At 35.0% G+C, this 17,835-nt stretch overlaps 1 protein-coding gene across 1 annotated transcript in view; it reads left to right on the top strand.

The window, feature by feature from the left end:
* The window catches only part of Dpp10 (dipeptidyl peptidase like 10), a 794,281-nt gene that overhangs the window by 188,850 nt on the left and 587,596 nt on the right, over positions 1-17,835 (top strand). Inside the window, exon 3 of the mRNA XM_052200993.1 lies at positions 769-864. Within this exon, the coding sequence (XP_052056953.1) occupies positions 769-864 (96 nt within the window). The remainder of the gene's footprint in view (positions 1-768; positions 865-17,835) is intronic.

Here is a 17,835-nt window from a genome sequence, read left to right as displayed (position 1 = left end):
CCCACTGAATACAAAGGGGTATTGCAAAGAGTATTTTAAACTCACCTGTAGCCTTCCATTTCTAGGTTATAAAATGTAAAAAGAAAATCAAATCACTTTCATCTTTCAGTGGTTAAAGAGTGATACTTATTTTCTTAGCATTTTAGACTTTGACTTAGCATTCAAGTCTCGGATTTGCTTAGCATTTACTAATTGTGTGGTACTGTTTTGTATTCATTCTATTTATTTGAATTGCCTTGGATTAGAACATTCTCTTTCCTGTGAAGATCTTTACCTCTCTTATAGTTAGCCATTTACAAAAATATAATCTAAAATTACTGTTAAATCATGTGAAAATGCAAACTGTTTTAGGATTAAATGTCAAAAACTGAGTGTTCTTGAATAGTGCAAAACACTAGTTCTTGGTTGCTTTTGTGTACTGTGTGTTAAAGTTTACCTTGTAATAGATGTACTAGATTGGTGTAAAAAATTCCATATTAAATCTTATAGTTAATTATAAAATGTTGAAAACAAATGTAGTTTATACTTGTCTGTTGAAAGCAAGATGATCAGGAGTTCAAGGGCAGTCTAGATTTCATAAAACCCTTGCATAAAAATACATAAAAGGTTATGAAACATTCTTTCAAAGTCAACATCTGTTTTGAATACTCACTTCAGATTAATGTATCATTAGCACATATTTTGAAGCAAAACATTTTAAATCTTAAGTCTTATTATTTAAGAAAAACAATACAAAAGTGCCTGACTTTGTATTTCTCTTCTTTTAAGATGAGCTAACAAATTCTTCAGAAACAAGACTGTCACTAGAGGAGCTTTTGGGGAAAGGGTTTGGACTTCATAATCCAGAAGCTCGGTGGATCAATGGTAGGTGGAAAACTTTTCATGCATCTTGTTGGTTTAGTTTTTTTAAACTAACATAGAAAGAAGTGATGTTTGAAGTGGATGTGCTGATGTACCTCATCCTAGAGAGAATCATTTTCTCAATAATATGTCAATGTAGCTATTTTTCTATATGAAAACTGATTTTCTGTATATACTTTTCTTTGCTTTGTCTTATTTTTCTGTCCCAGAAATAATATACCTTCAATTTTCCTTAAATAAATGTTGGGCATTAAAGCAAAAAATGAAACAAAAACATTGTGTGTTGCAACTTGAGCTTTTGTTTGTCTTAATGGAAGCTAATAAGAGGAGTTACTAGCTAAACTAACTAGGAAAATGTATTTGTGAGAATAGTTACAAGTATTATTTTTTTTCTTAAAACATACACTTCTTAAAAAATGTATAACTTGTTTGATAGAGTGCTAATCATCTCAAATGGAAAGCAGTTAATGTTGATATCTGAATTTGATGTTCAATTATTGATATTCTTTAGATGTATTCTTTCTTTAATTTACTAGAAGATAGTTTGTATAATAGACTAAAAAATTTGCCTTTTGATCAGATAAAGACAATTCTATTCTATTTCTACAATTTTCTAAAAAAAAACCTGCATAATGACTATGCTAGGTATGTAGAAATATGTTTATTGGTATGTATAGACTTTTTGGTCTCATTAGTTTTGGTGCATTTTTATTTGTAAGTTCATAATAAAGTCCCCCCCCAACCCATCTTCTTCCAATCAAGAATTTTCTGTGTAGCTCTGACTGTTCTGAAAGTCAATCTGTAGATCAGACTGGCCTAGAATTCAGAGATCAACACCCCTCTGTCTCTCAAGTGCTAGGATTAAATACATATGCTGCCACCACCCAGCCTAACAAAGTCTTAATAATAATAAATTAACCCTTAATTTCTGGAAGCTATTAGAATATACCTTTACTCATGAAAGCAAGGTTCAAATCAACCTTGTTTATTCGACCTCAAATAATTTCTAGAAATAAACAAGGACATGGATGTATCTTTTAAATGATTGCATTTTATTGATACTAACATTGTCCTGAATATATCAGTTAATATTGGTTGAAATGCAACTGTGCATCCTGGCGTTTATATTATAGGTAGAAATCTCTACAAACCACAGATTTTCTTAACATGTTTTTGTATTTTCCTTTTGGAAATTTTCATTAATTTGAGATCAGCTGTCTAAAGATTTTGGCCTTTTCTTTATATTTATTTAAATTGTGTAGTTTCATCACAAATAGTATTTTGTTTTTTTTAAGACTAGTAATAATGTTAATATAAAGAACTGTCCTGATGCACAGGTCTCTCACTGCTCAATATGCCCAAGATGTAGTTGAGGTTCTGTAAAATGTCCATATAATTGTCAGTAAATATTTCATCAAGTTAGCTGATAAAAGTGGATTCCGATGGCTTTAAACAATTGGACATTGGAAATTACTAGACTCAAAATCATGACTCATCATCTCTTCCAGTAAACATGGGTTTGAACCAAAATGTAGACATTTCTGTAGTGAGACTTTAGAATGGAATAAAGAAAGTATAACTTTCAACTCCCTTCTCAGACTAGCTTGTACTGTTTAAAGATGTAGTCTACTCCTGTCTACAATTGACACTATGGTGTCCTAACTGAATGAACTGACATCACAGCATGCTAGGATAAAATTCATACCATATTGTGGGTAAATTTTGCTTTTATAATTCTCAAAGTTTGATGATCAAATATTTTGTGTTAATTGTTTTTTTTACAAAGCAATTTCTTTAACCATCTCTGCTTAAATTGACCTTGAGATGTTACATGGGGGCAAAACTGCATGGTTACTACAACTATAAAATTCTAATCCATTGGAGACATAGTTTTTATAAAAGGTTTTGGTATCAAGTAATACTTGAAACTGGAATACACAGAATTGAGGAACTGAATGTAGGCAGTCTGTGTAAATACCACTGAAGGTATTTCCTTATTACTTGTAGTTTGTAGGCAATGATTGTCTCCAGGATAGTAGTGTTACTGGAGTTATTATGATCAAAGCCTGGGTCCTGACATTTCCCCATAAGCCAGGTTCAGTTACCCAGCCTTAATAATCTGATTAAACAAACTACTAAGAGAAAAAGGAGACAGGGGTTGTAGGGAGGGAGAGGGAGAGGGAAGAGGGAGAGAGAGAGGGAAAAAGATAAAGAGAAATTTATTCAATGTGGTAACATTGGCAAAGGGAACAAAGAAATCTGGAACTGTGCCCCTTCCCAAGTTTGTCTTTAAGATCTTCACATCTGGTTTATCCTTCAATAGAGAGCAAGAGGTATATTTACAACTAACAGCACTGGTCAAGCTGTAATCTTGTCCATGTTGCTTCTTCATTGTCTGGGTTCCTATGTCTCCTGCAAGATTGTAAGAACCATGTTATATCTCTTCCCTTTCAGATAAGTTCCTCTTCTGACTGACATAAAGCTTCAGCCTTTTCCTTCTCCTGCCAAGAAATTCATGAGGAAATCCCAATTACATTGGGAACCATTGTTTTAATAATCTAATAATCAAATGGATGAACACAAGTACATCTTTAGATTATTCCTGTTCTCTTAAAACATTAAAAACATTAAAAAATTCCATAAACCTATGAAATTGGTTGTTCCCACTGACCACTATCCTCTGTAATGCTGACTAATGTTTGTGGTCCATCTCCCTGACACATTCATTCATAATGGAGAAATTAGAATGGATAGATATGAGCTCTGTTCAAGCTCCCCCCCTTGCAAGCAGTCACTAGATACTTTATTTATATATTTCACAGATAGCCAGAATAATGGAGTGGGAACCACCTCCTAAGAAAGGTAACCTTGTACTCCTTATCTGCAGTTATATCAAAAAGTGAAAGATGGGCTTTCTTTTTACTTTTTCAGTCTTCTTCACATAAAAATCTCCTGAATGAATTCAAGCTTAGCTCATTTTAAAGCATCACTTAATTCTTGGAGGTCATCCTATGAACACTTAATGCATTATCAGTCAGGAGAAGGATGGTTCCTAGTTGGCCCTGGCATGTATATTCTCATTGTCTACATTGGGTCTCCAATGATTTATCTGAAGAAGTCATGACAGCTTTAGAGGGGTGCTCATAGTCAGCTACATAATTGGCTTGTCCCAAGTATGCTTTTGTCCTTGAAATTTTCATATTTATAAATCTTTATAATTATACCACATTGAAACCTAATAAACTATATTTAAAAATAAAAGTTGCTGCACTTGATGATCAATTTGTGTATCAGTGAAGGATATAATACTGAATTCCTGCTTTATAAAGATCTCTGATAGATGATGTTACACATGCTGCATGTAACCGTGTATCACACTGAATTTACACAGAAACCTCAGGTCGAATCTAGAAACTGTTTCAGATACAGGGGTTAAACAAAGACTCTTATTTTGTAATATAATAAGTTTATGCATTTATATTTTCATACATGTGTAAAATGCATTTGATAAAATTCACCTCTTCTTTTCCCCTTACTATTCCTAGATCCACCCAATGTCCTCTCACTCCTACCTAATTTGTATCTGATTTGTGGTTGTTGCTTAAAAGTCACCAAGTCCCATAACCACTGCCTGTATGTTCAGAGGTGTAATTCCATCTACTTGAGTGCTTTTACTTGTGAAGGGCCACAAATTTTCAGGAAACTGACTCTCCCAGGTTAGCAGACATCAGCTATTAATAGCTCCTCAGCTAGGTTTGGGCTTCAGCTTTGGGAGCTCCTCCCACTTTCATGGTGAAATGTTGACTGCTTTGATCTTGTGCAGGTATTCATTGCTGCAGAGCAGATTTGAATCATTAGGTGTAGAGCTTACCTTCTGTTTTACAGAACTTTTCAGTCATTCATAATTACTAATATAATAATCCCTCAGATTCATTTGGTATGCCAATGTACATCTGCAGCCACTAAAAGAGATGTACCACTAATGATGTACTTATTATAGAAAACAAACAATAGTGTTACTGTAAAAATGGAACAACCATATCAAAGAATGTAAGAGATAATTTAATCATGGGTGAGTGACCATGTCCCAGGAAGACAAATTTAGATTATTCCAGTTCCACATTTCAATGTAGTAACAGTTTAAGTTTGTATACTAATAGAAGAGATAAAGTTATTAAGTTTAAAATACATTGCTAGAAGTATTAATGTTGCAGATTACATCAAAACTCAAGGCCTCAGTTCCTCTATTCTAGAGGCCTCAGTTGCTTTCTGATAATATTATTAGTTTTTAGTTTCCTTAAAATTAGGGTTTTGTTAAGCCAGTACATTTCAAAAGGCGGTAGGGATGTTAATCAGACACATAGGTGGAGAAAAATGGCTATTAACAGGGCTAAAGATAACCCAAGATGAAATTAGAGTAATAATAATACGGTACAGTTAAGGACCCAAGCCTACAACATGACAACCTCTCCACAGTTAGTCATGTTGTTATCAATAAGTGGCCATGCAGAAGTTTCATAATGTGAGATAAAGTCTTTTTCAGAATTTTTTTTACATATAATAAAATACATAGTACATAACATAGAAGCTCACACCAGGACAGAGACTTTTGTAGTCATGTTACTTTCACTTTTTTGCCAATTTTATTCAATAAATATATTTGAGTACATAGATTTAAAATTAATTATAATGACCATGTATCTTCTTCAATCAAAGTTCATGGATCTCCACACTACCAATGCTCTATTGTCACTCATATTCCAGCCGTAGCAAATAGCTGCCAAGGTGCTTGAACATTGTTCATCAGTGACATAAACGACAACATCTCTCAGAGCTCCCCATGATATGGGTCATCATCTACACTCTTTTTACTATCTGTAACCCCTTCCAAAATCTAATAGTCCAAGTTTCACTTTGTAGGAATAGCTGATGTTTATGCCAGTGACTGTTCTCCTCTTTGCAAGCTATGAGGAGCATCCCTGTCATAGTTAAATTGTCCACTTGACACAGCTTAGAGTCACCTGAGAAGGTGAGTCTCAATTGAGAGGTTCGACCATAAGAAATTGACTTGTGATTATGTCTGTGGAGGATGGTGTTGAATGTTAATTTATGTTGGATTATTGTACAGCCCATTTTGGGTGGTAATATTCTTCAGAGGTGGTCCTGTACTGGATAAAGAAAAGCTAACCTAATAACCTATGAGCAAGCTATTTATGAGTTCTTGGCTGTGCTTGAGTTCCCAGGGCAGAAAAAATGCTTCATGGAAAAGCAGTCAGATATGCCTTCAGGTTCCTGCCTTGAGCTTCTGCCCCAATTTCTCTTTTACCTGGAACTCTATGCCAAATAAATCTTTTTCTACCCTGAGTTGCTTTTAGCTGCATAAACATTCACAGAAGAGAAGCAACTAGAATAAGCTCACACACACACACACACACACACACACACACACACACACACACACACACATTCCCCAGCTCTGTAGACAATGTTGGCCTTAAACTCATGGTAAGCTTCCTTTCTCACCTTTCCAACTACTTCCCAACACTGGAGTTACATGCTTAATCATTATGCAAAATTTCTCGAATACAGAAATGTTTATATATAGGAGGTCCTTAGACCCACAGAACCTTACATAGAAGGAGCCTGAAGCCTTGTCTCCAATGATGCTTTGGAGATCAGATATTTATTTGTAAATCTCCATAGATTTTCTCTTAGGGAGAATACTCATGTGATTAAAGAGGCATGAAAAAGACATGGTTATCACTTTTATGAAAAATGAAGGACATTAATCTAAGTAACACCAACATTATTTACTATGATTAGAGATCTCAGCACTGGGAAAAGCAAGAACATAAATTCATGCTGCTGTTGTTTATGTGTTGAATGACTTTAACAGGCCTGTTCTTTCATCTGTCATCATAACATGGTAGAGTTATAGACACCATTGGGCATCAGTGTGCTCTTTTAAACCTCACCTGATGCTCACTTAAATTATTTTATAATTTAATCTTTTTTTATCTTCTCAAGCTCTAAATTCAAACATTTTATAATATTTTATCTATTTAACAATTTAACAAATATATACAATGTATTACAACCATACCCATTTCCACCTCCAATTCCACCAAACTAAAAGTTATGACCATGAAATATGCTGACACTTAAATAGCATAGAGTTGAATATATATCATCTCTTAGAGATGGCACATATTTTCATGAAGTGTAATTTGTAAAGAGAAAAAATTGTACATAGATCCACATACAAAATTAAACACAGGACCATGTCATTTTGCAACTGTTCAAGTGAATGTTAGATAGTCCTAAATATTCATTTGAAAAAAATTGACCCTAGAAGATATTTACTGTAAAATATTTAGTAAAAACTGCATATCTTAAATTATTTGCAGATTCTTCACAATTTTATTCCATATATGCCCATATCTCTTCATGCAAATACCAGAAAAGAATGTGATAAATATCAAATCCAAATCTGATAGCATGACTACGAGTGGGTAATCTTTTTCATTGTTTTATCCATACTTTCCATATTTCCAATAATTATGCCATTACTTTTAAACAGTTACTAAAATTCTCATGGTTATGTAAGTAGATACATTAAGTCAAAGAATAATTTTGTTCTTGTTGATGAGATTTGTTTATTCTTTCAATTCAATTAGGGAAAAATAGGAGGCAATGACTGGCAAGCTGGCTTATTGAGGAAAGGTGCTTGCTGCAGGCTATTGAACTGAGTTCTGTCCTCATGACGTATGTGGTGGAAGGAGAGATCTCACTCCTCCAGGTTGTACCTGACCTCTGCACATATGCCATGTCATACAGGAAAATATACATAACTAGATGTAATAACATTTTTAAAAGAGAGACAGGTGACCTGGTGGTTTGAGGGCATTGGATCCTTGCAGAGGCACAAAAGAGAGTATTAAACAAAGTTTCAAGGCAGAAGAGATGGCTCAGTAGTTAAGAGTGCCTATTGTTCTTAAAGCACTCACATAAGGCAGTAAACAATAGCTTATCACTCCAACTCCAGTGAGATTGAATATGCTCTACTGGCCTCTGACTCATTATGCTCTGACTTCTTTAATATATCTAGAGAATTATGGAAATGATTATATCCTTGATTGCTGAATCGCTGCTTAGAAAGTTGGAAATTTGGGTAGGGATACAATGCATTTTTTTCATGACTTACTTTCTTTCTTAGAGTATGTATGCCAAAACTTTCCCAATCAAGGTGTACATGTTCTTTATGAAACGAGTAAAGGGCTTGCATCAGTATAATACTTAGCACATTTATATCTCTCAAAACACCACAAGTATTCTATTGCTTTATTATTCATTAAATTCTATCTTAAACTGCTTGAAACTACAGATACAACTTCCCTATTTGCTGCAGACAGTCAAACTTTTGTTTGAAATTCAAATCTAAATAATTTTCTTAAAGTGAATATATTAAAGAATCCAGTCTATCTTAAAATAACAATATTTATACTCAACAGCCTGAGAGACTAACAAAGAATTTACTCATAAACTAAAGTGTTCACATTTCAGAGGGGAAAATGTAGCATCCAGGAGGAAAATACATCTGTGATTTAGCAGTGAAGTTATTGAAGAATTTAAAGGGAACTAGAAATATAAACTTAGCTTCAAGAGAACTACATGTTCCGTTCCTTGTGTTTGTTGAAATAGAACACTGTATTTTGATATTTGAAGAAATAAAAGTGAGCTTGCTTAAACAGGGTGGCATGGGAATGTTTATAAAGAGAATTTATAGATTTGTAGCTTGTGCACGATTTAGAATCTGTTGACATAGAACAACTTGCAGTGAAGTAAATCATGTCCACGATGTCCTGTACAATCCTGTACAAGCACAAATGCATCCCTGGTCTTCACTTTGTTGACACAATCATTGGCTTCCAATCAAAATCATATAACTGTAGGTGTGTTTATCCTAGTATCTCCATTTCTGTATATTCACTTATATAACCATCTAAGTATTTATCTGCCGGTTCTTTTTATTTATTCTGCACTAATCTATGGTGCATAGTCAAGACATTTTTTTTTTGTATCCAAGTGTATAAACATTCACCCTTCACTCAATGAAACTGGGAATGTAAAGATTCTTTTCATGTCATACACCACATCTTTTTCACCTGTCTCAGGCTTTATAAAATGAAATTCCTAGTCAGAAGGGTGAGCAGGGTGGCATTCAGAATTACATGGAGATTTGCAGGAACTTCTCCATCCAAGCTGTGATGAGTTTTTATGAGCTATATTTTTCCCTAAACTTAAACAATGTTTCATTGTGCTCACCATATTTTCTCTCTCCACCACAATGCAGGACACTGGGCATATTTCCTAGTCTTCTCTCTGAATCGTTTCAATTTGCTAATGTCTTCAAATATCTGGTAATGATCATGAATGTATCCATGTATCACTGATGTGATCAATAGAAAGAGCATATAATGAGGATTGTTAGAGTCTATAGAAACTACTATATGAACACAGGCACTGAAGAGATGGCTCAGCAGTTAAGGGTACTTGTTACTTGCTCTTGAAGAGGCTCTTAGTTCACTTCCCAGCATTTATATTGGGTGACTCATAACCACTTGTAAATCCAGATTCTGGAGATACAATGCTCTTTTCTAGTCTCCATAGGAAACTGTATTCATGTGCACCTTCCCACATGCAGACACTCACAGTGAAAAAATAGAAAAGAGAAGAAACTCCATGAGGTCTCTTGATTCAAAGCAAGTAGCCAGAAGTTAAGTGATAAAGGTAAAGATAATTTTATAAACTGATCTTAGAAATAGAAGGATACATTGGAGAAGTAACGAATGGTTGGCATAGTCTTTAGAGAAGAGATGAGGTTTAAAATATGTATAGTGCTCCGATGTGCTCAGATCCTGAAAGAGAATATTTTGGGGACCGAACAAGGATGTTTGAAGATGCCCATGGGAATTAGTGTGTAAGGCTGCCTATAAGAAACAGGCTATGTGGTCTACAGAGTGAGTTCCAGGACAGCCAAGACTATACAGAGAAACCCTGTCTTGAAAAACCAAAAAAAAAAAAAATGAAAAATGAAAAAAGAAAACAGAAACAGGCTATGTTTGAGGAATCAAAAGACAAAAGAATGAATACATTTTGCAATTTGGATCATCTAGTTATTTTACTGTGATTATTACACACTTATTTTCAGTAGGATGATATTTTGATTAGATTATAATTTGAAGCAAACAAGACTATAGTTTTACTGATGACTGTTAACTATATTTTGCCAAATTAAGGTGGGAGATTCTAATGACAAATATCTATATGTTTACCATATATCAGAATTTACATGTAAATTCTCTGTTTATAGAGGATTTCCACATATGTTATTTTTTTGCAGAATATTTTTCTTTTTGAAAAACATTGGAAAATAAGGTCATTATTTTTACATTTTACATGAGTACATCAAGACGCAAAGAGGAAGTTTTTTTACCTCTACAAGTTCCAAAGGCAATAATGGCCTATGGCTAGAAGCAAGGTCTTCTTTGTGCCCAGTGATGGAGGAGATATATGGGGCATGGGTCTATCGAAGAACATTGACATATCCTGAAAATAGATACTATCTATGATTTAAAATCCTGCCAGCTTATGGAAAATATATAGGGAAGTTAGATAATAAAAAGGTGAGGTTGCTGGCATTGACGGAATTCTTAGAGTGTTTCAATTTGCATACATTTATATGATCTGAGAAAAATTAATCATGTATGTAATTTTAAAAGATAGTCTTAGAAGTCAGTCATAATTTTAAAATTTAACATATATTGGGAAAGTTTTCATATTACTCTCCTCATTCAATTTACCTTACATCATGGTTCCTTTCTTGTGCATGTATGTTCTTATTTCTAAAGTACTGATTCTACTTGATCAGGTCTTTTCATCAATATTAAGGGTAAATCAGACTTCTGTATAATGTGCAGTCAAATATTATAGACCCCAAGTTTATATTAGATTAACAAATGCATTCTGAGGTGGCTGTTAGATGGAAAAAATAACTAGAAACAAGAGTTTTACAATCAGTGGCTGATACACAACGTAGGTTCTTTAAAGCCAAGCATTTAGTCATGTGGGGTATTTTATCATATTCCCCCATATTTATTAGATAAAATTAGTGAGTTTTCTAATATATGTTCAAGGAAGGGTACACAGAACAGATTTAATACATCCTTTCTCCTTTCTGCCTAGGTTACCTGTGGGTTGACAGTGAAAAAGAAGAGTGTTATCATTTGCATGCTACTAGAAAAATGTAGAAAATGAAGCTGTAATAGCTGTCTTCATTGGGTCATTATTATGCTACTGACAACTGAAGTTATACTTTGGGGACTTCCCTGATATCCAGGCACCTTGTACTGCATTTTTAATTTGTCATAGATAATGTGTAAAATTCTCTGAGTTTGAATACAGACATGCTCATTTTATAAACAAAGAGGTGCAGTTTAAATCAAATGAGGAACTTGGTCAAGGCCACAGTGCTGAAAGGTAACAGAATGAGAATTTAGGTTCATGTATTCTCTCTTAATGAGCATAGTGCCTGTGATCAAACAGACGCTCAAGGACCAGAGTATTAAGGGAAAGGTAAATGTCAAGAAGAGAAAATTGCCTTGAGATGTAGCATTACATAGATCCAGGATAATATAGGGAAAAAGGGGCGCTTTGATCAAATTACACAATTTTCAAATATTGTGGATGTAGAGCAAGCCTTTAAAACTGTTGTAGAACAGTAGCTACATAATGCACCAGAATTCAGGGTACCTGTCAATACTTGAATGTTTACCTAGGGGACACTCTCTTCCTTCCTGGACATCAGTCCTTGTGTGTACATTATTTGCTGGTATGACGTGTAAATATATTTGCAGTTTTCTTTACTTCAGAATTATGCAAATCTTTGTGAAATGATGTAATAGGCCATAAATCAAGCTTCAATTTTCAGATCTGTACATTCTAAACTTCATGGTCTCTCAATTGATAGGGAGGTATGGTGCCAATCACCAAAACTATTACTGTTTTGCAGTTCTTTGTGCTCACTCACAATATTACTTCTTATTTTTCCACTCTCATAGGTTAGCCTTAAATTCTAACACTATTGTTATTTTAAGGTTTATTATTTGAATCTGTCTCTGTTGCTGCCTCTCTCTCTCTCTCTCTCTCTCTCTCTCTCTCTCTCTCTCTCTCTCTCTCTCTCTTTCAGTGTGTGTGTATTTATGTGTGTGTGTGTGCATGTATGAGTGTGTGTGTATGCTCTAGGCTAGTGTTATTAGATTACTTGGAGACAGTTATAAATTTTTGAATTTCATCCTATGTAGTGGATATTTGGGAATATTATTCTGGTCCTTAAGTACAGCATGTGGACCTAACCACAACACCACTTCTTCAGCTCCCAAGACTATTTCTTAAAATGAGTACTCATCATAACACCTCTAGAAATGTGGATAGATAGATAGATAGATAGATACCTACATACATGGATAAATAGATAAATACATAGATATAGTTGCTTAAATATTAGTTAGAACTGTTACCAAAGAGAGCTGATTGTTTTAGGGAGTGTAGAAACTCCAACCTAGGATATTTTAGCTATGCTATTGTAAAAGTTTTCATAAAAGGATCTATCATACTTTTGCTGTGAACTTTTCTATTATGTGTTAAGATGAAAGCATTATACTAACGAGCTCACATACATGTATCTATAAAGTATTATGAATGGTTTCCAATATTTCCTGAAACATGTTTCATGCAAGGTCACCTGTGTGAATTCAATTCAAAAGCTGGAACATACAAAAATTTAACAGTAAAAGTGAGGAGGAATAACAATGTTATTGTAGGTGTGGTAAACAAAAGGGTTCTTTGCCATTTACTGGTAATGTATAAATTCTTTCTAGATAGTCCTTCATGAGGAGTATTTAAAGGACTGCAGAGTCCACATGTTTTGAAAGACCTATGAGAATAGGTGAAGGGCTATTTGAGAAAAAGAAGGATACCACTTTGGAAATTCAGGGCTGGGAAGGGTAATGTTGCTGAACCTGACAGTATATTAGGTGAATATATGAATATCGTGTAGTGAAGTCCATTATTTTATATGATTATCATAGACTAATATGAGGAAACTAAGTTTTAATAAAGTGGGTTCAGGGAATCAAATTTGGGTACTCTGAAAAGCAGTTCATGCTCTTAAATGGTGAATCATCTCTGCTATCTGAACTGAGGTAGTTCTTTTCATAATATTTTCTAGCTTAAGGTTAGAATATGATAGAAAAGAGGGATTTCTCCATCCCTAGAAACATTAGGTGATTCTCTAGTAGTGATGTCTTAAAGAATCATGTATTTGTGTGTGTCTGTGTGTGTATGTGTTGTGTGTTTGTTTGTGTGTGTGTGTTCTGTGTACTTGTTTGTGTCACTATGCGCCTGTGAGTAGAAGAGAATGTGTTTGAATTTGTGTATTGAGGTCACAGGTCCACATCCAGTGTCTTCCTCAGTCATTCTCCATTGTGCTTTATGAGACTGTGTCTCTCACTGAACTTGGAACTTACCAATTCAAGTAGACTGGCTAGCCACCAAAACCCATGCATCCTCCTGTCACTATCTCCAGCACCAGAATTGCAATCATGTGCAGACATTGTCAGGTTTTACATTGATGCTTGACTTCAAAAGTCATGTGAGAAGTGGCTTTACTTATTGAGATATATATATATATATATATATATATATATATATATATATATATATATATCTTATATGTAATTGTAAGAAGTGAGCTCCACATCCAATGTGAATCCTAAGAGTTTGCCATTTCATCTCCACATCTACAAAGAAGGTTGCTACACCTATCAGCTTAGTGGTGCTTTCATTTAGGAAAACAATAAAGAGCTTATAGACTGCTTCCACTTATCCATGAACCAGGGAGGGAAGCAAAAAACAAAATAACACAAATGTACCTCTGATTGGACATAGCTCTTGGCTCTCAGTGCTTTAACAGGACACTATTATGTTAATAAATCATTTAAAACTGATCTCCTTTCCTACTTCTAATCTGTAACACCTAGCCATAGGCATGGTGCTGTCAATACCCATGTCAGTTTAATGAGCTGGAACACTCATTACAAGAGCTGTGTACCCAAGCCATTAACATGTCACCACTGCTGTGTCCTTACAAATAGCATTTCAAAGCAGGTCCTTTGTACATATCTGTTCTCTGCTGATATTCCATTTACACAACAAAGTGTACCAATTCATTATTTACACATATGCGTGTCCTTCTTTGGGACAGGGTTCCTTGATTTCTGCCCTTTATAGTCCTGCTTATCCTTGCTCTTCTGTGCCTCAATGTAGTGGTAAAATCATTTTGATTTGTGGTGTACTCCTCAGATTTTAAATCACCCCAAGATCTGATTTTGCTCTGGTTAAGGATTGCAAGTCATAAGGCTATTTAGAGACTTTGCAGAAGCCAGTGCATGGGGCATGGTCTGCCCTTTCTGAGACTAGGTGGGACAGCATCATGGGGACTGGGTGGGACAGCCTCTTGAGTATCTCAGCTCTGTAACTTTTTAAAGAAGTGCATCTTTCAGGTATGGGGAGCAAGCAAGCCTGTTTGGGGGGAAGCCTCAGGGTTCCAGAAGTCAGCAACAGTTTCAGTTGGATACTCATACTTTCTGTATGGTTGTTTTTTAAACAACAAGATTGAAAAGATAATGTTTTTTTTTTTTTGGTCTCACTTCTAAAAATTAATTTTTTCCATTAATTTCTCCCAGAGTACCTTCCAAACTTCCAATTAATCTTTTCCTCTTTCCCTTTTCTATCCATTATAATGCATCCCATCTAACGTACCTCTTCTCACCAGCTGGCATCCCCCGAGAGCTTCTAAGAATCCCCTTGCAATGTTTGCTTATCTTTTCTCCTATGATATTGATAAATGATATCAACCCCAAATACCTTACACATTGCTCTTGAAATATCGGTTCCCTGAATAATTTCACTATAGACTGTCATTTTCCTTTTATTTCATGTTCAAATATCATATTTCAATTAATAAGCAGATCATCAGACTTGGGAGCAAGCACTTTTACCAATGGAACCATCTCAAAAGGCTCAAATGTTATTTTAATGCTTCTCCAGGATGAAATTGACCCTGAAACTAAAATGGAAATTAAAATTGTGATATCAATTCAGCTTTTGTTTCTCAAAATGATGATTACCCATAAAAAGACACTAATAAAAGCGAGTTGATCTGTATGATTATTCATTTTTAAATTATAACAGGGCCTTTTAATTGTCAATACCATAACTGGCATTATTATTTTTGAAGGCAGAAATTGATACTCTATAAAATTTCAAATGGACAGAAACATTTATCATTTAAGTTTTGGATTTGAATCTTATGATTTCAATTTAAAAAATTAGAAACTAAAATATTCATATTATAGTTCTGCCTACACCCAATATGTAATTTTGAAAATAAAAGTAATTTATTCTAAGCAATGAGATATAATTAGAAACCATTAATGATTTTAACATACCTTGTATTTAGCACCTATAGGCGACTAATATCAATGATCATTATTGAAATGTTCACTTAATTCTTTTTTTTCTTATTTTTTTATTTTTTTATTTTTTTTATTCGATATAATTTATTTATATTTCAAATGATTTCCCCTTTTCTAGCCCCCCACTCCCCGAAAGTCCCGTAAGCCCCCTTCTCTTCCCCTGTCCTCCCACCCACCCCTTCCCACTTCCTTGTTCTGGTTTTGCCAAATACTGTTTCACTGAGTCTTTCCAGAACCAGGGGCCACTCCTCCTTTCTTCTTGTACCTCATTTGATGTGTGGATTATGTTTTGGGTATTCCAGTTTTCTAGGTTAATCACCACTTATTAGTGAGTGCATACCATGATTCACCTTTTGAGTCTGGGTTACCTCACTTAGTATGATGTTCTCTAGCTCCATCCATTTGCCTAAGAATTTCATGAATTCATTGTTTCAAATGGCTGAATAGTAATCCATTGTGTAGATATACCACATTTTTTTGCATCCACTCTTCTGTTGAGGGATACCTGGGTTCTTTCCAGCATCTGGCAATTATAAATAGGGCTGCTATGAACATAGTAGTGCATGTATCCTTATTACATAGTGGGGAATCCTCTGGGTATATGCCCAGGAGTGGTATAGCAGGATCTTCTGGAAGTGAGGTGCCCAGTTTTCGGAGGAACCGCCAGACTGATTTCCAGAGTGGTTGTACCAATTTGCAACCCCACTAGCAGTGGAGGAGTGTTTCTCTTTCTCCACACCCTCTCCAACACCTGCTGTCTCCTGAATTTTTAATCTTAGCCATTCTGACTGGTGTAAGATGAAATCTTAGGGTTGTTTTGATTTGCATTTCCCTAATGATTAATGAAGTTGAGCATTTTTTAAGATGCTTCTCCACCATCCGAATTTCTTCAGGTGAGAATTCCTTGTTTAACTCTGTACCCCAATTTTTAATAGGGTTGTTCGGTTTTCTGGAGTCTAACTTCTTGAGTTCTTTATATATATTGGATATTAGCCCTCTATCTGATGTAGGATTGGTGAAGATCTTTTCCCAATTTGTTGGTTGCCGATTTGTCCTCTTGATGGTGTCCTTTGCCTTACAAAAAGTTTGTAATTTTATGAGGTCCCATTTGTCAATTCTTGCTCTTAGAGCATATGCTATTGGTGTTCTGTTCAGAAACTTTCTCCATGTACCGATGTCCTCAAGGGTCTTCCCCAGTTTCTTTTCTATTAGCTTCAGAGTGTCTGGCTTTATGTGGAGGTCCTTGATCCATTTGGATTTGAGCTTAGTACAAGGAGATAAGGATGGATCAATTTTCATTCTTCTGCATGCTGACCTCCAGTTGAACCTGCACCATTTGTTGAAAAGGCTATCTTTTTTCCATTGGATGTTTTCAGCCTCTTTGTCGAGGATCAAGTGGCCATAGGTATGTGGGTTCATTTCTGGATCTTCAATCCTGTTCCATTGATCCTCCTGCCTGTCACTGTACCAATACCATGCAGTTTTTTAACACTATTGCTCTGTAGTATTGCTTGAGGTCAGGGATACTGATTCCCCCAGAATTTCTTTTGTTGCTGAGAATAGTTTTAGCTATCCTCATGAATTTGTTGTTCCAGATGAATTTGATAATTGCTCTTTCTAACTCTGTGAAGAATTGAGTTGGGATTTTGATGGGTATTGCATTGAATCTGTATATTGCTTTTGGCAAAATAGGAGATATAACAACAGAAACTGAGGAAATCCAAAAAATCATCAGATCCTACTACAAGGGACTGTACTCAGCACAACTGGAGAATCTGGAGGAAATGGACGATTTCCTTGACAGATACCAAATACCAAAATTAAATCAGGACCAACTAGACCATCTAAACAGTCCCATAACGACTAAAGAAATAGAAGGAGTCATAGAAAGTCTTCCAACCAAAAAAAGCACAGGACCAGATGGTTTCAGTGCAGAATTCTATCAGACCTTCAAAGAAGAGTTAACACCAATACTCTTCAAACTATTCCACAAAATAGAAACAGAAGGAACACTACCCAATTCCTTCTACGAAGCCACAATTACGCTGATACCAAAGCCACACAAAGATCCAACAAAGAAAGAGAACTTCAGACCAATTTCCCTTATGAACATCGATGCAAAAATACTCAATAAAATTCTTGCCGACCGAATCCAAGAACACATCAAAACGATCATCCACCATGATCAAGTAGTCTTTATCCTGGGAATGCAGGGTTGGTTCAATATACGGAAATCCATCAATACAATCCACTACATAAACAAACTCAAAGAACAAAACCACATGGTCATTTCATTGGATGCTGAAAAACCATTTGACAAAATTCAGCATCCTTTCATACTTAAAGTCTTGGAGAGAACAGGAATTCAAGGCCCATA

Source organism: Apodemus sylvaticus, chromosome 12 (assembly GCF_947179515.1).
Source record: "Apodemus sylvaticus chromosome 12, mApoSyl1.1, whole genome shotgun sequence".
Classification (NCBI taxonomy): domain Eukaryota; kingdom Metazoa; phylum Chordata; class Mammalia; order Rodentia; family Muridae; genus Apodemus; species Apodemus sylvaticus.
The sequence above is the reverse complement of the archived record's forward strand: the minus strand, read 5'-3'. Positions and strand labels throughout refer to the sequence as shown.